This window comes from Corylus avellana, chromosome 9 (assembly GCF_965113065.1).
Source record: "Corylus avellana chromosome 9, dhCorAvel1.hap1.2, whole genome shotgun sequence".
Taxonomy (NCBI): Eukaryota; Viridiplantae; Streptophyta; class Magnoliopsida; order Fagales; family Betulaceae; genus Corylus; species Corylus avellana.
In genome coordinates, this window is record NC_142498.1 from 19,809,240 (window position 1) to 19,836,163 (window position 26,924).

The following is a 26,924-nucleotide window of genomic DNA, read 5'->3' on the forward strand; positions in this document are numbered from 1 at the left end:
AAAAACCTGCTTTGATGATGATCCCTCTGGAAGAGAAAAAAAAAAAAGCATAATTGTGCATTTTGCATGACTCAAATCTTCTAATACCGTGGCCAGCCAAAAAGGTGTCAGTGGGAAACCTTCCAAGATCAAGGATAAGTATATGGTTATCTGAAAAGGATAAATCAAAGCGAGCATCTTTTGTGATTTTATTGCTTCTTCTCTTTGAAATCCCATGGATTATGTTAAATTATCCTTTGTCTTCAAAGCTGATTCAAAAGCTTAAATTAATTAAATTTAATCATTTAATTAATACTTTAATACTTCAAAATTTTGAAATATTTAAATGAAACAGTGTCAAATTTTTGCACTTACAAATAGTCAAATGTCATTTTTGCACGTCCAAACACAGATTTACGTTACTCCTGCCTCCTACTTTTCCAGGTTGAATGTTTTGGGAAAATTACATTTATTGGCCCCTAATCTATCATTGAGGTTACACTCAAAATAACAAAAATACCATAATAATAATAAAATACCATAATAAAATATATATATATATATATATATATATTAAAAAAAAAAAAAAACTGGAATAAATAGTTTCATTACCAGCTCCTTGCCAGGTCGGTCTCCTGCCTGCATACTATATGTCATATGCGAATAATTTCTGTTTTCCGGAAACACTGCTATATACATATGCACACACAAACACAGATTTTAGCATCCCAAAGAGACCTCCCTTTCAAATGGAAACCACCCAACTCGAACGATATTCCATCTTGAATGCTCGAGTGCATCCCCCATTCCCCCACAATACCATCACCCTATTAACAAAATGAGAAAAATTTACACCAATTTCCACAATATTCTCTAACATCTAAAATTTATACACAATTTCCTAAACACAATTCAAAATTGAAATTTCCAGCTATTCACCACATCCATCTGCTACCGTTGTTGGCAAATCTGCCTGTTTCTCATTTGTGCCTTGATTCTGAAAATTCACCTCAATTGCAGACTGATTTTCACATCTAAGTGGTGAACCCATCATATCATTATCGCTCATGTTTTGTCTACCTTCAGCCGTTGTCAATGGCACAGCTTTCTCATCACTTTCAACTGTCTTCGTGTTCAAAGAACTATTTGGATTGTTAACACCATTCAATTGTTTTGTGCACTCTGCTTTCTTGTCTGGTGACGGGGCTTTGATCCCTCTGCAGTCCTAACCTCTTGCTTTGGCAGAAGTTCAGAGGGCAGACTAGAGCCAACAGCATTAGTCGGTTCAGACAACATATTTGATGATGTGGCAAAAGCGAATGGAGCATGCTGAACTGTTGGCAAGGAAGCGTTTACCAAACCGGGATGTGAAGCAGTACTTGTGACAGTGGCAGCAGGATAGGACAAACACGGTTTGGCTTCAAGACGTACATTAGTTTGGGTCTCTGAGTGAGTTGACACACCGCCAGGCACAGACAATTTGGTCGAAAAACCACCTGCGGATTTGAAGTGGACAGCATTCTTTCCCCGGGTAGCCTTGATAAATGATGCAGCATCTGATGGAGAAGCAATGCGGGCACCAGCAGCAACTGCAGTTGCTCTTAATGCAGAATCTAAATCAATAGTAGGTTTTGTTGAAGGTTTTATTGAGGATACTTGAGATTTTGCTAGGGAACCCAATGATCCAATGGGAAAGGATTTTGTAGGAATGGAGCCTTCTTCAGACTGGTCCTGAGCTTGTATAAAGTTGCTGGCAACCATAGCAGCTTCACCAGTTGTAGGAAGCACAGAGTTACTAGTTGTATTTGTTGCAGCTGTTGCCAAATTCAAGGAGAGATCATCCAAATTTTAAACACATACCAAAAACTAATTGCGTTAAAAACACCAGAAGCCAAAAAATAGTAAGCAATCGCTTATGAAAATGAAGTTAATCATTCAGACAAATTCATCAGAACTTGTAGATTCGTCAGTACAGGCATATAGTACTAGTTTACAGCTTTGGGAACCACCAAACATTTATCTTGTCCTCTCAGGACACATCATCTGGTCACCTTGTCAAAACCATATTCAGTCCGTCGAGCAGAAAATTAATCAATGCATATTTCATTTTTCTCCAAATTATCAAAAATAGATATAAGTTCTCATAATTCAAAACACAGCTAAACGTTGGACCAAGCACCAAAGAAAGTTCCAGATATTGGCCTCAAGTAAACGTAGATGCCTATAATTTCAAAACTGATCAACAGCTTATGTAGGTTTTCAGACAGATGTGTCCCCCATAGAGAACACACCCATCAAATAGTCAAGATTCCAAATTAGGGGGGGGGGGGGGGGGGGGGGGATAAACCATGCAGTACTAGAATATTTGATATACTGTTTGCCAGGCACTCCAATATACTAAAAATAGAATAAAATGGAGGGGATTACCAGAACGTATGGCTGTTAAGTTTTTAACTGGCATATCGAGGGCTAGGGACATTGCGTGATGAGCTGCCCGCCGTGCCTCAAAAAGTTGTGAGCCAGTGGAGTTGGATCCTACATTTAAGTTGCCACGCCGCTTCTTAATAATGGCCCACCTCTGCATATGCAGGAAAAATCTATAACAATCAGTAGAATATAAAGAAAAAAAAGGCAGAAAAGGGAAGAAATGAAGAAAAAAAGCTCTAAGGGTGGACAGAGGTTGAGTTTCACTGGCATGATACATCCTACCATGTTCAGAAAATCATCTTGATTATTAGTAGAACAAAGGTCAGGGCAAACAATGACTATACAAAACTATCACCAAGAGGTAAATGCATAACGATTCAATTCATTTTAGTAATAAACAAGAATATATAGGATTCATTATGTATCACAATTTCATCACTACATTAAAGGGTTTTCGTAAATATATTGATTTGGTCGACCTGATATGATAATAGAAAAGAAATTTAAAGACATTATAACAAAGTGACATTCACAATATCCACTAAAATGAAATAAAAACTAATAAAAGACGAAAAAAATCCGTTGCCGGGATTTGAACCCGGGAGAACTGGGTGAAACCCAGACATCCTGACCAGACTAGATGACAACGGATCTTTAGAGAATAGAAACTAAGTTTCATGATTGTTAGTTAAAGAAAAAGCTTTTCATAGTCAACAGAAACTTATATTAAAAAAGAAAGAAAACAACTTACACTTCACTGAAGCATATGCCATTTTTCAGGTGAAGCTTGTGCCTCATGCCCACCTCTCTCCCTGCCCCTCCACCACTCTGCCACCGCCACATCCCCCTGCCCCTAAACTCCTCTGAGCCGTTACTACCACCACCCCCCCCCCCCCCCCCAAAAGCGGGAATCTCCAACCACCACTACCTATCTACATTTTGTAGGTTTTTTGTTGATTTTACAGTTGAGATTTTCAATGCAACCAAACCGAACACTAGAAAACTATTTTTTAGGGAAAAATATTTTATATCAAAACAAATGGAACCTAAATATGAGAGTGAAATTTCAATTTTTGTTGCATGTAGTCAATTCCTCCCTGGCAATGTTGTTGCTAGTGATTATCAGTCACAAAAAAAAATACTGTTTTAGGTAAGTGTGTACAGATAAAATCTCACATACATACACAACCTATTAGGGTTCACGCATTACATGAAAATTTGGTGGCTAATGTTGTAAATTGTATAGGATTCAAAAGAGTAGACTGAATTTCTTCAATAGGGTCATTGAAAAAATTTCGTCTCATCACAAACAAATGGTAGGAGATCAATTGTAAGAATTGAATGCCACAATTTTGAATATCGCTCAATTTGTGTATTCCTAGATGGCAGATTCATGGGGGCCCAATTAGTGATAATGAGTTTGTACTGAAGTCATCTATTATATAAACACGATGGAAAGTTTAATTTGTGCAAGTCATCCAAATACACCCTTGATTCCAATATGATTCATTTGAGTTTATTTATCATATCAAACTCCTGTATCACCCCAAATTTGGCTTAAAAGGATTGGCTCTCATTTTTTACTTCAAGGAACATGACTAACACTTAGTCAAACTCATGAATCATCCAACACAATTTACTTTTTCTTCATTTCTGTGGTACATATAGGAAGTGGAGATGGATGGTAGTAACCATCCACCTACTCATAGGTAGTAATTCATATATAGAAGCTATTGAAATTTAAAGTTAAGGACTAGAGCTAGCATTATCAAATATAAAACGTTTATGAGGTAAAAATTAAAACTGCACCATGTCACTAAAAAAAAATTCTAAATGTTAAAAAGGTTTATTAGCATTCAAATGGCCCTAAATTGTCAAATCAGGTGATTCCCAACTTATGCAATTTATTAGAAAATGAAAAGTTACAAAAAGGCAAGAACCACTGTAAATACATTACTTTGCAGTAGTGCTTAGAAGCCCGTCTAACAGATGGCACACATCAATGATTTCCTTAGAAATGAGCCAGCCATCATCCACCCCATGGCCAAAGTGGTTCATCAGGATCACAGAGCAAATAAATTGGAAAACGGATAAAATCCAACAGTAAAATTGGAAAATTAAACCCTTGGTCAATCACAGAAGGGAACAGGTGACACTCGACAGCTTTATTGGCTAAACCCTACTATCATTCAAATGGAGCATTTGTTCTCTATCCACTGCATTAATCACACAGATGAAGAAAAGGCATTGATGAAAAAAGTACACAGAAAAGGAGAACAACCATGTAAAAGTTATAAGGGTTAGTTAACCTGAGATAACTGTGAAGCAGTCCTATCGCACTTGAAGTCTCCCCTTAAAATGTTCACCCAATTTCCCTCACCACATTTTTGCACGGCAGCAATCAGTTCCATATCCTCTGCCTCTGACCATGGTTTTCTTTTCCTTCGTGGAGGCAGGTTGCCACTGGCTGATCCATTCGCATCCAATACTTCAGCAGGTATAGCTACAGGAAGGGCCTGCTTCTGAACAGAAACCGAAACAGTAATGCTTGTCCCTTGCATTGAACAGGTAGCTTCTGAATTTTCTGAAGGAGCTCTGGGTGACAGACCATTGGGTATATTTATAGTTAATGGTGCATCAACTATTGAGCTGGTTGGGAGGCTAGACTCACTTGGTAAACCAGAAGCAATCAGTACCTGAACAAAAAGCGATCGCTCCCAGAATTTAAACAGGAGGGAATTAAAATCTATGAACCAGTAAGATAAAAAATGGTTCGAGCACTATGATTGTTCAAAAATATCAAATCAAAATAGATGTGCAAAATATGACATGCCAGCCTTAGTATATAATCTAATGGACTGACCAGATATTCGATGTTCTGCCTCATGTGAATATTCAAAAATTTAATCAAAACGAAGGGAAGCTGAACTCATATACAACTAATATAACCATACTCAATGCAAGCAATCGAATTATCACAAATCTCAGCTGTAGTCCCACCCATTCATAGCACAAGCCATTAAGATATCCTACAATCTATGAGTAAGAAAATTTACCCCATATTATGTCGGTTGGGTCAGGAGGAGGATTCATGGCATGCGTCTTGGCCCTTAATTGATTCATAAACCTCTGTGTGAATAATTTTTGTTCTCCAAGGTTGTAACTTTTTGTGAATATTAATACCTTTTACAGAATATGTGCAGATAAGAATCAGAAAGTCACTGGAAATTACTGAACCTACTTGCCCAGTACATTTATCTAGGGACAGTCTCTTTGTGTTTCACCACTACTCTTCTGCTATTACTCTAAACACTGATTTATTTACAAAATAAAATTTTCTAATTACCTGAAGAAACCTACAAATGTCTAGATTGGATGCTAGATTTGTGTTGAAAAGCATACTTTTAAACAAAGAACTAGCAGGGCTCTTTGTCCATCCAAGAGAGTAAAAAACCAAAATAGTCAATTCATGAAGCAGACCAACTCCATTAAAACTGTTCACCCAGAAAATGCAAAACGAAGAATTCTGAAGTAAATCAATCATCATACTCAACATACCTTTACACATGCTGCAGCCTCTGTAGAAGATTCATTACTAGCAGTGGGAAGAGCTTCAACTTCATACTCTAAATCACTATCATCATCCTGCAAGCCAATTTTAACATCAGTGTAATGATGAAAAATATATATGTATCTTAATGATCATGTGAGGCAAAGTTTACTTCTGAGATAAAATACAAGGTATAGCTGGTAAGATAATGTGGGGAAAGGTCTACTGCAAGAGGTGGACGTTATAATTTATTTAAATACGCCAAAGTTCTATGATAATCAATTCATTGAAGATACAGGTGTGCAAGAAGATAACAAAATTCTAAGTTAGCAAAATTACTAGGCTATATCTCTAAGGTATTCATGATTATAACTGAAAAGACAATGCTAAAGAATACAACATTGGTGAATGCAAAAACAAGCAGCAACACAAACTAGAAATGACCAAAACAAGTGCATTTTCCATTTTATGTTGTCTCATTATTAGAACAGTCCATATGGTATATCCACAATATGCAGAATCTTCAGTACCAAACAAAATATAAGTTGGCAATATTTTACTGGCCAGCCAAGTTAAAACACAAACTAGGCTTGTTATACTTTTTCTTAAATACCCTGAATAACATCACGTCGCAAGAGTTTTGGTCCGACTATCATATGTAGGTCCAGAATATGTCATTTAATATCCAAAAGCCTATTTCAAGGAATTCGCCAATCCTTAAAACACGTTACATTTTTAAGGTCGCTTTCATGTATGCACCATGTGCCAATAGAACTAGTATGCAATTATTATTTAGGATCGAATTCGCTTCCATGTATGCACCATGTGCCAATAGAACTAGTATGCAATTATTATTTAGGATCGAATTCAACCATTAGTATCTTTTTGCATTGCTCGAATTCTATCTAATGGGACCAAAAGATTCCTTTGAGACAGTCAACTTTTTCAACTGCCTTTGTGGCCGCATTTCTGTCAGTTAGTGAGCTTTGGTAAAATCCTCTCCTTGTGAGCAGTGTCATGGCCAAAGAATTAGACAAAAAGAAATTCTCGTGCCATGTGAAATTTGTACCAATGAGGGAGACGTTTGGGTGTATGGAGGGCAAGGATTTGAGTGTTTCTCACCACCATTGTACTTCATCTTTTGTTAGTGAAATATCCCCTCTCTACTTTTTTTCCATATAGAATCCTAACTTGTCATAAAAGTAGCAAACAATGCAATACGAAGACATACACTTCAATCACAGCCATCGTATTTGTCATCTCAGCTAGTCAGGGGCGGAACTAGGTGTATGGGTGGAGGCTTTTAAAATTTCCCCTAAAATTTTTAAATTTTCTCATGTTTACCCTACAAAATGATTTTTTTTTTTTACATCCTAAAAAAGTATTCTTTTTTAGTTTTTTGCCCCCAAACCTAAATTTCTAGCTCCACCCTTGCATCTCACAAACCCCATTTAGTCCCACAAACCACTACAAATTCACCAATTTACTTCGACTATCAGACCCCATCATTCATAAATAGTTAGCCTATGAAAATTCAAGGAAAGGGGGCAGACAGACCATAGGATGAGCCCCATCTTCCAATTTATCGAGCAAAGTATGACGATAAGCTAAATGGCGCCATAGCATCTGGTACTCCCTAGCATCCGAAATCCCAGTTGAAGTATTCTGCACCAACGCATTCCAGTCGATCTTCACGCCCGGACAATGCGCGACTTCCTGAAGCAACGCCAGAACCGTCGTTGCCGTATACCTGCCCAATCCCAGAACCCCTCCACCCACATCAATGTAAAACCCAACGACATATCACCCCTATCTATGTGTGTGTATGTGTGTGTGTGTGTGTGTGTGTGTGTGTGTGTGCAGAATCTATATCCTCCAAAATTAAAAGATAGAAAACAATAAAACAAAAATCCTAAAACAACATATTACCCAGAAGAAGTTGAATAAATATGTATTCATGCAGAATCTCAGATAGAGTAGATAAAAAGAAAGAGCTGGAGAGAGAGAGAGAGAGAGAGAGAGATGGGACCTTTGAAGGAGAGTGGAGATGTCTTCTTCGCTGATGGAACCCTTCATGCGCTTCTTTGTTTTCTCAACCATTCTTCTTGTTTTTCCTATGGCATGTTATATTGTTATGTACTTACGTAATCTGGAAACCTCAAAAAGCAACACTATCAAATCGGCCGCAAAGAGAAAAGGAAAAGAGAGACGAATTCAAAAACAGCCAAAACCCTAAACTCTAAACCCTAGATTGTGTTTCAGAGAGAGACAGAGAGCTAAGTATTGGTCGCAAGAGAAGAGTTGAGGTGAAGAAAGAGGGTGGAGGAGTAGCTGTTGAAGAGCGTCGACGACACGCGCCCCTTCAGAACTTGTTGGCCAACAGAAATGGGTGGAACGGGTTCCCGGCGACGCCGTTCTCTCATCGACGACACTCTCCCCTTCCCCGCGATGACTGGAATCGTTGCTCTGCCGGTCTGCCCTCGGTGGCTGAAGAGGACGACGAATTGACGGTAGTGCCCCTACCGCGATTTTGCATTTATTATAAATCCGTAATTTTCTTTTTCTTTGTTTAGTGTACAGCATTTACTCCCATTTTAAAGTAGGGTTGAAAAAACGGTTGCAGTTAGTGTTTAAAACCTAACTGCAACCGCCGAGACGATTTGTAAATTTTACTAACCGTATTCACTAACCGCTAGACAGTTAATCGTCCGGTTAGCGGTTAACTGCATCCGAATAACCGTTTTTCTACTAACTGCTTTTTTTGGGCCTTTTATTGGGGTTTTTTTTTTTTGCTGGTTTTAAGACTCACTTTAAACAATTTTTTTTTTTTTTTTTCCTTTTCATGGCCATTTTAGCATTAAAAATTGTTATATACCAAAATCCTTGTTGGTCACGTTCTACAAATCTATACAACATATAATATAAATAAAATTACAACAATTTTTGTAAATCATCACTTCACTTATAGTCTTGTACATAACATACAAATAAATAAATATATATATATAAAGCGGTTAGCGGTTTTCAGTGCGGTTTTTAATAACCACTTTCAAAAGCAGTTAGCGGTTAATGCGGTTAGCAGTTAGCGGTTATAACGATTCTAAATTTTCACCCCTAATTTTAAGTGCTTTATTTCTTTTATAATAACGACGAGCAAATAATAATAATAATCTTAGATTCTATATTTGTATTACACAAATTACAATTGTCAACAATAATAATAATAATAATCTTGAAATTACTTTTTACTTAACAAAGATTAATTCCAGGGTTAGTTGGAAGTGAAAAGTTAATTTTGTTAGATGAATATTGAATAAAATTATAGTATTTTTATTTCTAATTTAAAAACAAAAGATGAAGCATTTTTGTTTTTAATGCTTGTTGGAGAGTAGTTATTTATTATTATTATTATTTTTTTTTGATAACGTAGGAGAACTTTACTAAGATTAATTGCACGTCGTAAACGCATGCTGTACAACAATCATCACTGTTAATCAAACTTCTACGGGTAACTGACCCCACCCGTCAGAACCAGTTACCAGGCAATCCAGAAGCTTTCACCCCTGGCGTGATGGGCTAAGCAATTATTTTATAATGTCTCTTGAGAGATGTTTCAGCGAGTTCTCTTTCTTTCTTTTTTTCTTTTTTATTTTTTAAATGTTAATGCCTTCGATTGTTTTTGTTCCATCAACATTGATCGGAATGCCTTCCTTGCATCCGCTATCTGTCCATTTGCATGAATTATAGGTGAATTTTTAGCCTTAACTTTGGACAGAGAATATCATATCCGTTATCAGCACATATGCAAATGAATAGCGGATATCATATAATATAAGTCGTCTTGTAAAACAACGGAATGTTGGGATTTAATCCCAAAATGAAGCTAGTTGAAGAGCCATTTTAGATAAAAATAACATTTAGCTCATCTATTGTAAATGCTTTAAGAAAGAGAAATGACGTTTTCCCATTAAAATACCATCTCCCTGTGGTTGATATGGGGCAACAAAATATAAAAAAAAAAAAAAAAAAAAAAAAATATAGGAATCAACCCGACCTGCCATCATCCTAATCTGGACCATCAAGTCAAAAAAGACGATGGGCAACCAACCTCTTAGTAATGTCCAATAAATGAAAGGACAACAGAAAATGGCTATAGTTTTTTTATCGGACCTAAACCAAATCCCAAAGAGAGTGAATCAGCAGAGTCTATTATATGCCATTCAAGGAGAAAATTTAACATCACAACCAGTTCAGTACTAAATGGTGCACATGGCAATGCCACACAATTTAGGTGAATCAATCTCTCAGTCCTATTTAACTTGCAGAACATTTTGAGACTACAGCTTTATTCCGCTATATCATCATTAATTCGTACAACACAATTCAAAACAACCTAATAACCACCTATGAGTATTTTGTTTCCCGACATCTTCATAACTAGCTACTATTATGTTGTTTCTAAAAATAAATGTTGCTCTTTTTTGGGGGTGGGGGGGTTGGGGGAGAAAGAAAAAAAGGGGGAGGGGGACAAAAATATCTTTCAAATCATAATTAAATTTTATAGGAACCACCGAACCAGGGCTTCAGTTTCCATCACCTTCGTCATAATCTGCTGCTCTGCTACAGCTCCAGGATGGCAGAAACTTGCCAGTAAAAGATACTTGAGCTTGAAGATAAAATAAATTGACTGCTACATTTGGCACAGATGCTACAAACAACCATGGATAGAAAATGGAAAATATGGAACTGTCACCATACATCTCTAAGGTATCGTCCATCCATCTGGAGTTTCTTTACTATAGCCTCCGCCTTTGATGAATCCACGCTTTCCTGAAATACATACCAGAAAAAAAAGATTTTGAAACACATATTCCTCCAATAGAAGACCAACCATGGCATCCAAATATCACTTACAAAAACTAAGGGAACGTTCGGTACACAAAATGGCAATTCCATTAGGAAGAAGAAATAGCCTTTATTAAGAATGAAAGGTGGACTAAAATAGCCTTGGTGTTAAAGTATGCATATAGTCTAACACTTGGAATAGTCCTTCTCTCATGGGCAATGGGAATAGCCTTGATGTTAGAGTATATGATAAGGATAAGATCATAATCATATAACACTTGTGAATGGCTATTCCAATGCTATTTCATTCCACATTTTTTTTTCATTTCGAATAAAAACTACTATTTTTCGTAATAGAATAGCAATTTCCGTGTACCCAAAAGTACCCTAAGTGAGATTGGTGAAAGGAAGTGCCAATTGGATGTTGCACGTTACCAACCAAATTAAGTAAATAAACATACAAAATAGGTTCCTGGTCAACAATAAGTCTAATGATATACTATAGTGAGCAGTCAAGAAATAAAATTGTAATAAATTAGGTGTAGCAGAGATAAACAAGAACATATAAAGGAAACATTATAAGTGTGTTAAGATGTAAAATCGTAACTTCAAGAATAAAAGTAGCATATGTTGCAACAATAAGCAAACATATCCCTGAACCATATTATTCCATATATCCCTATAGATAGTTACCTCCCCTCAAGTATGAGTTTAGCTCTGGTCTTTTGAGTGTGTGCAAGGGAGGGAGGGAGGGAGAGAGAGAGTACTTACCTGCTGTTGGACAATAGTATGCAATGCCCGATGAACATCTCTAGCCATACCCTTGGCGTCACCACAAACATAAAAGTATCCCCCCTGAGAAATCAGGCTCCATACGTACGCAGCCTGTGCATGAAAAAGAATTGTTGATGAAATCAGGAGTAATATGTTTATCTTACGAACAGCAACCTCTGCTTGCCCCCTACACTACTTACTTTGTCCATCATCTTATGTTGAACATACTCCTTCTGAGGCCCCTCCCGTGAAAATGCAACTATCATCTCTGAGACCACACCTTGTTCCACAAAATTATTTAACTCATCCTCATAGATGAAATCCTACCAACATAGATAAAATTTAGGAAATCGTACAGCAAACTCACTTCTTTTCAAAAATTAGGATTCAAAGGTACGCATAGCAACAATCATTACCATCCGGCGATTTCTACATCCAAAGAAGAGTAATGCAGGGCCAAGCTGCACGTCCTCCTCTTTAAGGGCCGCTCTTTCCTGGACAAACAATCTTACTTTTAATCTCATATTTTCATACACTAGCAAGGAAACCCTATAATCCATTAAAAAAAAATCCAGACCTGTAGAAATCCTCTGAAAGGTGCCAAGCCAGTACCAGGTCCCACCATGATAACAGGAAGTGAATGATCAGCTGGTAACTTGAAATTAGATTGCCTAATAAAAATTGGAGCCCAGCTACAGTCATGGCTCTTCTCTAGAGGAACTGCATTCTGTTTCATATGGTTGAATGTTAGAAATATTTAGACCTAAGCTTTGTTCCTAGAGATGATCCACGTGTGGCATTGACAGAACCCCTTATAAAATTAGTTCAGCATTACAGCTCACAAAAGAAGGCCACATGAGTATTACCTTCATCCAGGTTGAACACACTCCTTTGTGAATTCTGCCAGTGGGAGTTGGACCATAAACCAAAGCACAGGTCACATGAACCCTATTGGGTGCAAATCTGTACAAAATATAGGAAGCAACAATATTAGGTGAAAGGTCTATATTATGAGATAAACCCACGTATGAGTACCATAACCAGGAAGGATAAAATACCTAGGCGAAGATGAGATTGAATAGTAACGGGGCTGCAAGCGAGGAGCTACTGCAGCAAAAAATACACCAAGGGGAGGTTTTGCTGACGGGAACTCAGCCATTACCTCAAGGAGACTTCTCTGACTTCCAACAACCCATTTTGAGTAGTCATCCTGCAAAATGAAAAACACAGCAAATTTTGACACAAACACAAACAAAAAATGTGAAACAAGAACACAAAGACAAAAGTCGGGTGGGGAGGGATTTGTTAACCTTCCCCTGAGGCGAAGATAAAAACTTGAGCCTCTCTACTTCACTAGGTTCAACAGCATGAGCAGCCAAAGCAAGTAGCGCAGCCTGAAAGAATAAACAATTAGGAACCAGTAAGACCAAATATTTAAGTAATAAAATAAGCTGCAAATGCAAAGAGATAACCTTCCGAGGAGGATTTAATAGATCAGTATAACGAGCCAATGCAGTGCGGAGTGTGCAAGGACCAGGGAAAGGAGGTGGCAATGAGCTTCCAAGGGGTGTGCCATCATCATTGTCAGTGTAAATAGAGAACAGCAAATCTAGAGGTTGACCCAACAATTTCCCAGCTTCTTCAACAGTTTCATCACAATTCTCAACATAAACACCCACATGGTCTCCAGTTTCATACCTGAGAAAAAAAAAAAGGGAGGAATGATAGTCACCAGTTAAAGACTTGATTCTAGAACTAATATAAAGTACAACACATTAATCCACTATTTGTTAAACATCGGGGGAGAAAGGGGGGATGGGGGATGGGGGGTGGGGAGCACATATTGGTAAGCAAATAAAACATCCTAGAAGACTATATACAGAAGCCAGGATGTTACAACCACTCCAATCCTAACCGGTTACAATATAAGATTCTAGGTTTTCATTTCTTTCCAATACTTCCATTGACAATTGGATAAAGCATTTGCGCAAATAGAGAAATATATAAACACAAAAACACCCTGTGACCTAGGTTGCCTAAGTGATAAATCTATTTCCTTGTCAATTGTATGATTGGAGAGATGATAAACAAAATATCATACTTCAAATGCCAACAAGATCTTAATCTAAGAAAAACCCCACCATGGAAGGGAAAATACTGGGTTCATTTGACAAAACATTTTAGAAGGTGCTTTTTCTTTTTGGTTGTGTTGTAAAATAAAGGTAAAAATAGTTTTGAGTGTTTTGAGTTGTTTGTTAATGCTTTAGCTTTTGCTAAAAAGATAAAAAGCTACCCTAAAAAGCATTGCCAAATGATCCTACTGTTTGCAAAGAAAAAAAACACAAAAAAAGCAACTACTCTTTTTTATGGCTAACTTTCAGGCAGAGCCTGGTCAATGGAATGCATGAGTTATAGGTGACCAGAATAAAATCATTAACTTGAAACCCAAATTTGCAAGGAAGTACTATGTACTTATGAACTTACTTTACACCCGTCCCTGAAATATCAAACTCCAGATGTATGCACGAGCGATCAGACTCAGGTCTGTGAAGCTCTTTTTGAACAGCAACATTAACCCTTCAGGTAAAAGAAATAAAACCAATTTTAGTAAACAATAATTACAGTGATATGACTAACAACATTTAAATCTCAAAGCACCTGCAAGGATGGTGTATATCAAATGAAGCAGTCCCATTTGCCATGTTTGAATAATTATCCTCACAAGATGTAATAGTAGGATCATGAATCACTACTCTATATTCAGGAATAATAGCTGTATATGGAGTAGATACAGTATTTGCATCATCCTCATCTCGAAGCAACTGATCTAACTCAGGCCACAATTGTTCCTTCCTATAAAAGAACAACCAAATCATTCAAGCAGAAAACACAAGTCGTACTGGACACTAATGCTCAATCTTCCCAAAGCTAACATTAGAAATCAGTTAAAAATTTTGCAACAGAATAGATAAAAGTTAAGTCTATTAAAGACTATAAAGTATACCAAGCAGCAAAATCATCCTCAAGACATTGATCATCATCACCTAGACCAACCGGAATGAGACGCTTTGCACCTGCACCAAGATGTATAACGCTTTACACAGATTTGACAACTAAAACGAAATTGAAGACTTCATTTCATGGTGTCTAGCAAATATTGATCAACAACTATGCTCTTACAAAATTGGAAGTTACTAGTTAGATATACGTGGGTATATACTTAGCATATCACTAAGTCGCGTTTTGAAAGAAGCTCAAGTATGAAACCAGAAAAAATTAAGTTTCACACAGCGAATATATTACGACCAACCACTGATTCAATTGAATGCACAATCTCAGAAGTTAAGGAGCCAAATGAAAGAATGACCAACTTTGGTATCAAGAGTCGAGCCAAAAACTTAAGAGGGTGAGAAATTAATGATGATTATCCAGCAACCAGAATCAATATTTAAACAACAAGATGAGCTTGCTCTGTATAAAACCCGGTTGAAAGAAACCTCTAAAGTTACAAAGATGAGATCCACAAATTTGGTTAATGGGGTTTTGATAAACCTAAAACATTATGTAAGACAATTTGGCAGCAGTGCAGAAAATAATAATTTAGACCAGTTAAAGCAGACAAACAGTGTCTCCCAGTCACTCACTGAATTCGCCATCCTAACATTAATTTATCTGAAAATTACATATCAATTACTAAACACTACAAATAACATAACCTCACACACCACTAAAGCATTCACAAAGCATTTAGCTGAAAGTTCACAAGCTCATGTCACATCAACAAGCCAATATCATTTATAGTCAGGCTACCATTAAAAGAGAATGCTAATATTCCCATACTTGTATTATACATGCTTATCTTCATTGAAATCTACCACAAGTACAAACTTTTTTATGCTGTTGAAGTACTACAAAATGCTTCCTAGTCCAAACAGTAAATTTGTAGCCCATAATTGGCGCAGTTACAGGATTAGACAATAGAAGATCAGCAGAAGATGCTTCTCATGATAGTGAATGTCAATATTGAAAACAAATACCTTGTTCACTAAGTCGTTCATCAACCACCTTCCCAATCTGTTTCAAAAGGGGTGCCATCAGATGTCACAGTTACAATATGATATGGATGAGCATACCCAACTTACTAATTTACCTTATTGAAATGTTCATATTGCCGGTTACCCAAACCAAAAACACCATATCTGAGCTGTTGAAGCCATGGATCCCTATCTTTACCCTGAAAATAGAATTTAAGGCATTTTAATATATCAGCTAAAAATTAAAGTGGAAATTCAACCAGACTGTGACTTCATAATCTGTTTTCATGGTTGATTCGCAGTAAATCTACCAACCTCAGCAAACCATTTGTAAAATCTCGCAGCATTATCAGTTGGCTCCCCATCACCATAACTACAATGTCAAGCTCAAATATATTGAATATACCATGCATTCTGAAAAGCAATATGCATTCCAAGTTTAACATAATGCCATTTAAGTTAAAGATCTATCTTACGTGGCCACCATGAAAAAAGCCAAAGTCTCTTTCTTCAGTTTTTCTTCATATTGATCGTCATCCGCGGCATAATCATCCTATTTTAAACATAGTCAACAAGAAGTTGAATAGTAAATGTTTTTTCTTTAAAGAAGCAATCATGCATCCCATGATGCAACATCACACAACAATTCCAATCCAACATACCAGGTCAACAACTTTGACAGCTGCTTTATCATATCTTGCCCTGATCTCTTCAGCTAAAGCCTATAATTGAAAAACGCAAACATAAAAGCCTTAAGAACACTTATGCAAAAGTGATAAAAATAAATATAAATTGCTTGTGGAAAAACAATGACGAAAATAAACTTTTTTATTGAGGAACCGACTCTTTCAGGAGTTCAAGTCACGTATTAACATAGATTGTAACCATCCAGGATAGAGAATTAGCGATGAACATCCCCTACCGTAATGATTGTGGTGTTCCCAACTAAATTAGCAAAATGTGTGATTATTAGTACACCAAGTAACATGTTATTAATGATTGAGGAACATGTTGCCTGATACTGTTTAAGACCAGGTTCCGTACATCAGCTGAAAACTAACCAAGAAGCTGCTTGGCTATCGTTTAGGGAGCGCCCTTCTCGCATTGGGAGCAAAAACCAGGGCAAAACTTTCTCCTAAATGCAAGAAATGCCTAATTCACACAGCGCATCCTCGACTCATGTCCACTGTAATCCGAATTCTAAACAAATTGGAATTTCATAGCACCAATTGTACCAATTCTTGCAATAATGAATTAGGATTCAACTATGTGAGACAAGGAATTACACATAATACAAACCAAACCAATAAATAAAAGACGTTTCAGGTATAATCCTCACTCCAAATCTTCAGCTTAACACCATAACTACCACAAATCACACAATCAACAGCTAAACTGTTTCATACTTCAAAACCAAGAAGAAGAAGAAGAAGCTTACCTTAGCGAAGCCCTCAGCAGTGCCGGTCTGAGTACCAAAGAAAATGGCAACCTTAGACTTCCCGGACTCTGCTTCGACCTCGTCGTCCTCGTCTTTGACCGACAACTTGGGCACCACCACCGGCTTGACCTCCCTGCTACCATTCCGATCCCACGATCTCCTCCACACCAACACGACCAACAGCCCGATCACCACAGCCAACGACGTCGTCGCGATCACCACCACCGAGTCCGACACCGACCCGCCAAGCGATATCCCCAGCGCCGATTCCAGCGTCCGTACCAACTCCGAATCCGAACCCCCCATAGTGTCAGTCCGATCCGAAATTTAAGCTCCAACCAAAAAAAAAACACAAAGCTCTTTCGTACGGACAAGCTTTTCACTCAGGCTAGGGCTTTTCCTCTTTCCTCTTTTCTCTTTCTCTTGCGTCTTTTTGGAGAGCTCGGGAAGCCCTAAAAGCCGGTGGTTGTTGTGTGTAAGAAAGCTAGTGACGAAGAGAGAGAGAGAGAGAGAGAGAGAGAGAACGGCGTGGAGACCAGAGCTACCTGTCTGTGTGAGAGAGAGAACAGCGTGGAGACCAGAGCTACCTCTCTGTGTGTGTTGTGAGGTGGGTCCCACTGGGTTTGACTATAAGTTTTGGGCGCTTTCAATTATCTTCACGAGGGATTCAGATCGGAATTGCATGGTGCAACACTACTGCAATAAACCCTTCATTCTAAACGAATGGTCCAGCTAAGATAGCAATGAAAAATAAATAAATAAATAAAAATAATTTGGACCCATTCGGTACCCTTCCACCCCACCGTTTTCGAGTGAGAGTAATGCTATATATATTTTTATTTTTATATCGTCATTACTATTTCACTGTACCATATAGCAGTGCCGGGATGGAATCGGAAATCTTCACATGTGGGGGCAAAATTATGAAAATTGCCTTTTGGAGGGTCGGGTATTTATTGAGGAATTATTTTGTGGGGGCTTCATTGCAAACATGGGCTTTCCCCTGTAATGTCAATCAATTTTTAAATTAATTTCTTGTAGAAAAAAAATTACTGACTAATTGACATGATCACCGGAGCAAGTGAAATTGTATTGAGATAAAAATGTCTTATTTTGTTATTTGCATTACACATGATTTGAGCCGTTTATTTGTCTGATTATCCGTAACGCATTAACAATTAAGATAAAAATAGAATAGAAGCTCGGTGTATTACATTTCTAAATAATATATATATATACTGTAAAATATTACCTTTGAATATTGCATGGATCTGGGCCTGAAAATCAAAGATTCTCCTATGCGAGCGTTCAATACGTGTGACGTTCGCGTTTGCGGTCGCTTACGGCAACTGAATTCTGCGCGTTGACAAATCGTCGATTGGTGCTGTTTTTTATCTCAATAATATATATAGCATTACCCGTTTTGTTTTGTTCACGTTTACCGGAACGGTATTCAGCGCTTTGACAAAAGCTGTATTGATGTTCAGGATTTCGCGCTTTTTCTTTTGTGACTTTTGTGTTGTTTACGTCCGTTCAGTACGCCACTTTCTTTTTTTTATGGCTTTGTTTGGTAAACCTTGACAGTAAACATTGACCACCGGGATACAGAACTGAATAGATTGATGTAAAATAAATAAAAATAAGAATGTTTGGTATTTAAAAAAAAAAAAATGATATGGAAAGGTGAAAATGTTTTGTTTTATAATTATTTTTTTTATTTAAATAGCAATAAAAGGTAAATGATGTGATATAAAAAATGAAAAAATTGATAATATTTTGATGTTGATTTTTTTTAAAAAAAAAAGTGAATAGTATTGAATATTGAGGAGAGGGGAAGGGGTTTACCAAATGGGGCCCAAGCCTTTCATGGATTAAGGATCCCTACCGGCTTCTTACAAAAAAAAAATTAAAATTAAAATAATAATAATAATAACTTCATTTAGAATCTCTGAACTACCACTTGTTTTGAGAATATCTCAAATTTTATAAACTCTCAATTTTACCCCTCTTAATTTTCAATTTGATACAATTGACCTTTCCCATTAAAAATACAGACTAACGCTTCAATTTTCTTTTCTTTTTTAATTTAAAAAATTAATTAATTTAAAAATTAAGGGTAAATTGAAAATTTTATAAAAGTTTCAGAGATATTTGGGAAACATAATTTTCCCAATTCAACTCAATTCTTTGCTAAATTCATGTTTGGCAACCTTTTAAACTCAATTAAAAGATTTTCACCTTAACTAATAAAAATTATAAATAAACATTTTAAAAGTATTAAAAAAAATTTAAATATTTAGGGGTGGCCGGACCACCCCTAAGTAGCAGTTGGGGGTGGCAAGCTTGCCACCCCCATTAGCTAGGTGTGGATCGGCCACCCCCAACCGATTTAAGGGGGCGGCTGAAAGTAGCCTCTAGGGGAGCTAGGTGTGGATCAGCCACCCCCAATCGGTTTAAGGGGGTGGCTCGGCCACTCCCGTCTAATTTGGGGGCGGCTGAAAGTAGCCTCTAGGGGAGCTAGGTGTGGATCAGCCACCCCCAATCGGTTTAAGGGGGTGGCTCGGCCACTCCCGTCTAATTTGGGGGTGGCCGATTCACCCACTAGGGGTGGATCGGCCACCCCCAAGTAGTCGTTGGGTGTGGCTCGGCCACCCCTAGACACTTGGGGGTGGCTGATCCACCCCTTTGTGGTGGTCTGGCCACCCCTAGGGATGGTTCAAAATTTAACCTAATTTTTGTATTTTTAAATTTTAAATTTTGTTTTTTAATATTTTGGTTGTTTTTTAATTATATTTTTTATAATATATCCTTAAACATAATCTCAACTCTTTTTTTTTCTTCTAAATTCACAATCAAAAAAAAAAAAAAAAAAAGAGTTGATTTGAGTAGAAAAAAATCGTAATCTCAAACAAGCTTTTCATCAATTTTAACGTCCAAAAACTGATGAAATAGGTAGATTGCATCAAATTAAAAGATCATGAGTGAAATTAAGAGGTTTTGAAACTTGTGGGGTCTTTTCAAATTGCGTAGTAATCCATGAGTCTTTCGTGAAGTTTCCTAAAAAAAAAAAAAATCCCTAATTGGCTATTTGAACTCGGGCACAGAAAATAAAGAGTTACAAAACTTATATATATGTTTGATAAAGATTTTTCTTTAAAAATAAAAAAGGTCAAACTCACTTGTCCACATCACTAAAAAAGTTTGGTACTCGTATTACTTTTATATCACATCAATCAATTAATTCCAATTTTCTCCTATCAAAAATTTCTTGTTTTTGGATGATTGATTGAAATTTGGGTAACAAGTGAGCATCTCAATCTTTTTTTATGGATAGTTTGTCCAAATTTCAACGAATTTTAATACCTCGGATATAGAGATCCAATCTTTTTTTTTCTTTTTTTTTTCATATAGAGGTTCAGATGATGAATTAAGATGGATTCTGATTCCAAGTATTAATCAAGGATTCTTGATACCACTGTATAAAGACCACAAATTACTGCAAAAGTTTTATTCAAAACTAAAAGTCTGTTTGGAATTACGTTTAATAAATAAAGTTTTTACGTCAAAAATAACTTTGGGCAAAAGTTTCATTTTTAAGCTTTTACTAAAAGTGCATTTTGATCATTTTTAGGCTTTTTGAATCCCTACAATTGCTTTTAATTTTTTTAGCAAACAAACTTTTTTAATGTTAAAAATACTTTTAGACCCCTCAAACATAATTATAAGCCGACCCTAAGTTAAAGTTTCAAATTTTTTCTCCTGTTAAAAACCTTAACCAACTATATTTAAGAAGGCACCATCTCAATCAAACCGCTTATGTATTGCTAATTAAGCGGTTTGATTGAGATGGTGTACCGCTTATGTATTGCTAAACCAGAGGGGGTGTCACTAGCTTTACAAGTCATGATTTTGTCGTTTGTTTTATGTCCTTCCTCCTTCGGTCCTTCCTATTTTTTATAACTTTGTGGTTGTTTTGACTTCCCTTCGATTTACAATGAACACGTGGACGGTCCATAATGCTGGTGGTGGAGCTATCGACTATCGAGCGTCGCGTTTTGTGTCGCATGCCTGTGGGCCAAGCTCGTATTAGGTCTAGTCTCAGGCCCATATGTTTTATATGTTTCTTTTTTTCTTTATCGACTTGCAACCAAAGACGAATATTTGTCCAATTGGGTCTGGGACAGGAGAGCCCATTACAAACGGATCACATTAGTCCCAAATACTGAAACCACCTAGGCTCGATGGTCCAGTCCATTAGGCATATAGGGATGCGCAGTAGAGAATTAAGAGGAGTGCTATACATTCTAAATTTGTGTTCCCAAATGATGCATCACCATCTCATGTGATTTATTATTTTGGAAAGTGTGTCACCAACTCATGAGATGATGACATATCATTTGAGAACCAAATTTTAGAAAACAAATTTGGGATGTGTGACATTTCTCAGAAAATAATATGCCCCTTAACACCACAACGTGCAACGTATACGTAAGGTGGTACCATACTAGACTATCTCTGTCTTCGACTCTTACATATCCATAATTTGAAACAAGTGAAAGAAGTCAGGATTTGTGTCATTTTTAAAATGATGTATCATTATCTCATAAGTTGGTGACACATTTTTCAAAATAATAAATCTCATGAAATGATGACACATCATTTAAAAATTAACTTTTGAGAAAAAAAAAAAAAAAAAATTGAGATGTATATCAGTTCTCGTCTTTTTCTGCTCTTACAAATACATCTAAAAACAACAACATAGTATATATCATATCAATCATCAAACAGAAGTAGCACACAACTTATATATATATACAGAGGAATGCTTTTTTGCATTCTACCAGCCATCTCACCACCATCTCTTCTCTCTATATATATATCCAGGGAATCAGCCTGCATGTCAATCTTTTACTATTTAAACGACATTCCAATCCCTTTCAAGCTTATTTATGAGCAGCGGGAACTGATTTTCAGGAAGAACCACGGTGACCACCAACCCATCTCTCCCATCTCCCTCCCCTTTCCCATTTATTGGCCCTGGAAGCACCAAAACAACACCTTCATCTCCAACCCCATTGATGGCATAGTTGGCAAAAGCAGGTCTATTTCCCTTCATTTCCAGCCCATAAATCTTTGCTTCTTCCAGATTCACAAATGTCAAGTTTGCTCCATATGCTATATAATCGGCCTCCCCATTTTCTATCTCCACCATTTCTTCATTTTCCTCCACTCTTTTCTCAGCTATCAGCTCTGCCAACTCCGATATATCGGCTTTCGCCACTGAGAAATCGGCTTCAACTGCGCTCAGCACCATGGCATTGGTTGGATATTCATTTTCCCTGTTGTGGGAATTTGTTTTACAGATTGTTACAATCCTTGTCTCCCCTTCCCTGATTTCAGATAAATATTTCCATATTATAGCAGAGAGGACTTGGAAATGTGAGATTTTGGCCACGGCACGAGCTTTTGCTACCATCTGCTCAAGTTGTTCTGCGGTGACATGGAAATAGTTCGTGTCCATTTTACAGATACTGGCAGTTAGCCAGCAATCTCCTACGGGGTCCACCCTTTTCAATGTGGGAATTGATTTATTGGGAATAGTAGGTGGGAATTTGGGTTTCCTGGGAATTGGCGCGTGGAGACACTTCGGTGGCGCGTGACCAGACAAGATCTGGCCCCACAAATTGATGAAGGCTATGGCTGCGAATGCATCTCCAAGAACATGAGCCCAGCTGAGTCCAACGGACACTCCTCCATGTTTGAACCGTGTGAACTGATCACAAGTCGTGCCCGGCCAGATGAAGAAAAAAGGGGTCAAAATAAAGGGTAAAATTATTCTCTTTTTAAATATTAAAAAAAAAAAAAAACACTTTTAAGATAATATTTAACATCGTAAATTCGTAATATCCACCACTAACAGACATCCACCCCCTTTATATCTACTTTATTGCTTATAAAAACATTAAATAACTTAAAAAATTAAAAATTAAAAAAATTAAAAAAAGAAAGAGAAGGAGAAGTGACCTTTTTGACTACTAGAATGAATAAATTAAGGGCATTTGGATCCTTTCCGGTCCAAATAGATCGGAGAAGAGCCGGTTCTTGTTAAAGTAGGGATAAAATGGTCTAAATTTTTTTTGGACAATTTTGCCCCTATACTAAAGAGAATTGGATCCTGTCCAAATTAAGATGGGTGTGATGCACTTAATGCTTAATGGGACAGCCTAATCAAAATATCAGTAGGGATGGGACTGAGACTACAAGGTTTTAGGTTTACTTGAAGGGATTGGGATTATGGCAATAGTGTGAAAATTGCCTATCAATTTTTTTTTTTTTAAATCTCGACTATCCATTTTCATCCAACAGTCACTAACCCGCTACATATCCCACTCAATATAAAATATTATTTATATTTAAAAAAATAAAAATAAAATATTAAAAAATATGGGGTGGTTCAGCCACCCCATTCTCCCCATAGGAGGTGGCTGACCACCCCAGCTCAGCCATAAGCCACCCTCAAGGGCCGGTCTTTGGGGATGGCCGAACCACCCCCTATGGCCATGGGGTGGCCCACCCCCAACTGACCTTTTGGGGTGGCCGGCCACCCCCATAGTATTTATTATTTTATTTTAATAATTTATTATTTTATTATTATTAGGACATGTGGTGGCTTGTAGACACTTGAATAATATTAAAGGGCTAGGATTGATAAAATTAGGGGCTTAGCAATTTTGCCCCCATTGCTGAGGATTCGGATCCCAAGAATTTACCTGGATAAGTTTTCTTTTCAAGAGATCATGGACTAATCCGACAGTATATATCCAAAAGAAAAAAACCCCGAAACATATGGGAACAGAAAATAAAGCTCATCCCAATTCCCATGTGGGCATTCATCCTTTATACTCTAGTCTAGCTAACTAGCTCTAACTTCTCGCTCATACATAATTATAGAAATTGAGTGAAAGAAATAAAACGTACTTTTAAAAAAAAATATATTTACTTTTTTCATATAATCATTTCTTGAATAATTGTGAAACAAAAATATAGAGAATACTGACGGGGGAGAAAGAGAGTAATACCTGTATAATGACGAGAGGTGAGAAACCAAGATCAGGACCAAGATGTTGAGTATAAGCAAGGGAGCTATGAAAAGAGTGATCCTTGGTGGCCAAAACTTGTTCAATGGTTTGGTCGCAGTCGGCTTCAACGATTCGGATTCCACTATCGTTGCACTTGATGAAGGGCCGGCCGGTTTCGGATCTCCGAACCCTCCCTGAGGCGGTGAAGAAGCGAGAGAGGCAATGGAACAAGGGTCCCTTCAAGTCCTCTGGTCTCAGCCCTTCAGCTGCTTCACTCGTAAAGAAGTAAACCCCTTCAATGTAATGGAGCTTCATCGCCAAGTCCATGTCTGTCAGCTCCGAAACCTTGTTCTCGCCGGTCTGTGTCGCCGGCACCGCAGTCGTTAGCTTTCTGTTACAAATCTCCGGGCTTCCCATACTTGTTGAGACCATAGTTGTTCAGGATTTCCCTTTTGAGTATAACAATGCAGAGAGACAAGATCCGCTTCCCTTAAATAGCTGCCCGCCCCTTCCTTCGGGGATATTCACGACGTGGCATGTTACCTTCTCTTGATTTTATTTTTTTTTTGAATTTTCTTAGAATAAATATATTCTTAACATTTGTTAGAATAACCGGTTATAAAAATAAAAATTAATAGATATTATAATTCTATCTAACATTTATTTGAATTAATTATTATTAAATAAAAAAATCTAATAATTAATTTAAATTGTCACATTAATATTATTGGACAATTATAGAATAAAAATATAAAATCTAACATTATTAAAAAAAAATAAAACTTTTTATGATCTCCATTCAACTCATGTTAAGTCAACGTGCGAAGTGAGTGCGATAAAATGAGCCTGAAAATTTTATTATAAATTTTTTTATCAATTCATATTTAATTTTACTCTTTTTTATTTTTTATTTTTTATTTTTTAATTGGCCCCAAAAAATAATTTTGACCCTATTTTTAAAATTTTTGGCCATATCCAATAAAAAATTTTAGCCCTATTTTTTTTTTGGGTCATACTCTTAAGTTTTTTATTTTTTTTGCCCTTACTTTCAAATATTCATTTTTTTGGTCATATTGGTAGTCTTTAGTTCATAAAAAACAACCAAATTTTTTTTTTTCAAAAATAATTCTAAAGAATCAAAACATAAACAAATAAATAAAATTCGCTGAGTGGTTCTAGACCATTTAAAAAATTTACAAAAAAAAAAAAAAAAAAGTGTTCTTATTCTTCTTTACGGCACTTAAGTTTTAATGGGTTATGTACGATAAAGTGAAAGAAAGAAAAAGGACCAGAACAGTTGGATAATTGAATACCACTTCGGTACCGTTATGATTTAGATACAGCAGATTATGCAGCAGAACACACTAATATAACTCAATAATTGGTAAAATTTAAAATATTTATGAAAACAAATCCTATTATATAATTAATCCATCTTTGTTATTCATTATTAAAAAAAAAATCAAAATATAAAACTTTTACATTATCGAGCGTAAAGTTATGATAAATCTCACAAAAATTATTTTAATGAGAGCTTTAATGAATAAACTAAAAACTATATTTTCCCACATTAATAATGGTCGGTTGGAAGTTGTACGTCTTCGTGTTGTTGTTGGGGAAAATATATATTATGAAGCAGACCTTTTTAATTTTGAGCATTTAAGTGGCGGCTTTCACATGATCACATATTAATCACATTCACACACAGTTGTCACAGACTCACAAGGATAAGGAACAAGGATCCTCCAATTTCATTATGAGATTAGGGATTCTACCAATTGAAAAATGGCACCTATTCAAAATTAGGTTTCAATCTATTAAGGTTTCTCTTTCCACTTTTGCATAAACCTTATTCTTTAGAAAAAAATCAAAAAATAATTTTTGACTCAAAGAACATTCTATTTTTTTATTTTTTTTGAAAAAATTCCAGTCTCACTGAAAAATGATCACGAGTATAACGTTTTTACATCAGAGAGCAAAAAGTTTTGAAAAAACATAGCCGAAGCTACGAGGTTACAAATCATATATGCTTACATAAAAATCAAGCATTTAAGACCTATCTATGACATCAATGCCCGCTAACCTATGACTACTTTTCAGTTGTAACATCATATCTGTTCCAAACAGAATCTAACTCAATGCATAGGTAACTCTTCCTCGCTCTGAAAACATATCACATCCACAACCCAAAGATCTGAACAATCCTTATTCAAACAAAAATACAGACAACAAAAAATAGAGAAAACTCAACCCAACAGAAAAACAGTCATAAAAGCATAGATCTGCTCTTGAGAAAACTAGATCTACTCATCGACCCAAAACGATCAGAAAACTACATCATTTTTCTCGTAGATCGCTCACAAGAGCAGATCTAAAGAGAAAACTATTATTCAAAACAAATAAAATAAGCAATACAGCGAGCAAACCAGCAGCGACTAGAGTGGAGGAGATGATGGGCACCGACCAACGTTAGCACGTGGTGGAGTGGATGGAGGAGAAGGGAGGCGCAACACCTTGGAGGGCGGGTGGTAGCGGTTGAAGTTGTTAATTTTTGGCCGAAAAATACCTACAAAAATTAAAAAATAATAATAATTAAAAAAAAAAAAAAAAAAACGCACAAAAGGGGAGGGTGGAGAGGAGGAGGGACATTCTAAAATCAAAATAGATGGCACCATGACAAATGTATACGGGCGTCTTCTTCATCTTTACTCATCTCTTCAAACTCAGCGACGAGTATTTGTATAATCAATTACCCAAATATATTATGGGCTTTATGTGTGAAAGGCGGGTAATGCTAA

At 36.6% G+C, this 26,924-nt stretch overlaps 2 protein-coding genes and 1 non-coding gene across 3 annotated transcripts; all 3 read right to left on the bottom strand.

Annotated features, from left to right (window-relative positions):
* Positions 1–581: 581 nt before the first annotated feature.
* LOC132190414 (uncharacterized) lies at positions 582–8,497 on the bottom strand. Its single transcript, XR_015909147.1, has 6 exons — positions 7,986–8,497; positions 7,514–7,706; positions 5,965–6,051; positions 4,716–5,102; positions 2,407–2,557; positions 582–1,793 (listed from the first exon to the last, which is right to left on the bottom strand). It is a non-coding gene; the product is annotated as an uncharacterized LOC132190414 (transcript).
* A 1,646-nt stretch (positions 8,498–10,143) lies between these two features.
* On the bottom strand, positions 10,144–17,720 carry ATR1 (P450 reductase 1). The gene is made up of 18 exons (XM_059603515.2): positions 17,048–17,720; positions 16,272–16,331; positions 16,086–16,162; positions 15,925–15,982; positions 15,726–15,809; positions 15,613–15,649; positions 14,580–14,649; positions 14,234–14,428; positions 14,060–14,152; positions 13,048–13,273; positions 12,886–12,969; positions 12,634–12,785; positions 12,442–12,538; positions 12,153–12,302; positions 11,992–12,069; positions 11,776–11,898; positions 11,573–11,686; positions 10,144–10,786 (listed from the first exon to the last, which is right to left on the bottom strand). Exons 1-18 carry the CDS (start codon positions 17,351–17,353, stop codon positions 10,706–10,708), a joined length of 2,085 nt encoding a protein of 694 aa, XP_059459498.2. The 5' UTR covers positions 17,354–17,720; the 3' UTR covers positions 10,144–10,705.
* A 4,196-nt stretch (positions 17,721–21,916) lies between these two features.
* Positions 21,917–24,596, bottom strand: CER2 (HXXXD-type acyl-transferase family protein). The gene is made up of 2 exons (XM_059603517.2): positions 24,127–24,596; positions 21,917–22,820 (listed from the first exon to the last, which is right to left on the bottom strand). Exons 1-2 carry the CDS (start codon positions 24,556–24,558, stop codon positions 21,963–21,965), a joined length of 1,290 nt encoding a protein of 429 aa, XP_059459500.2. The 5' UTR covers positions 24,559–24,596; the 3' UTR covers positions 21,917–21,962.
* Positions 24,597–26,924: the final 2,328 nt, after the last annotated feature.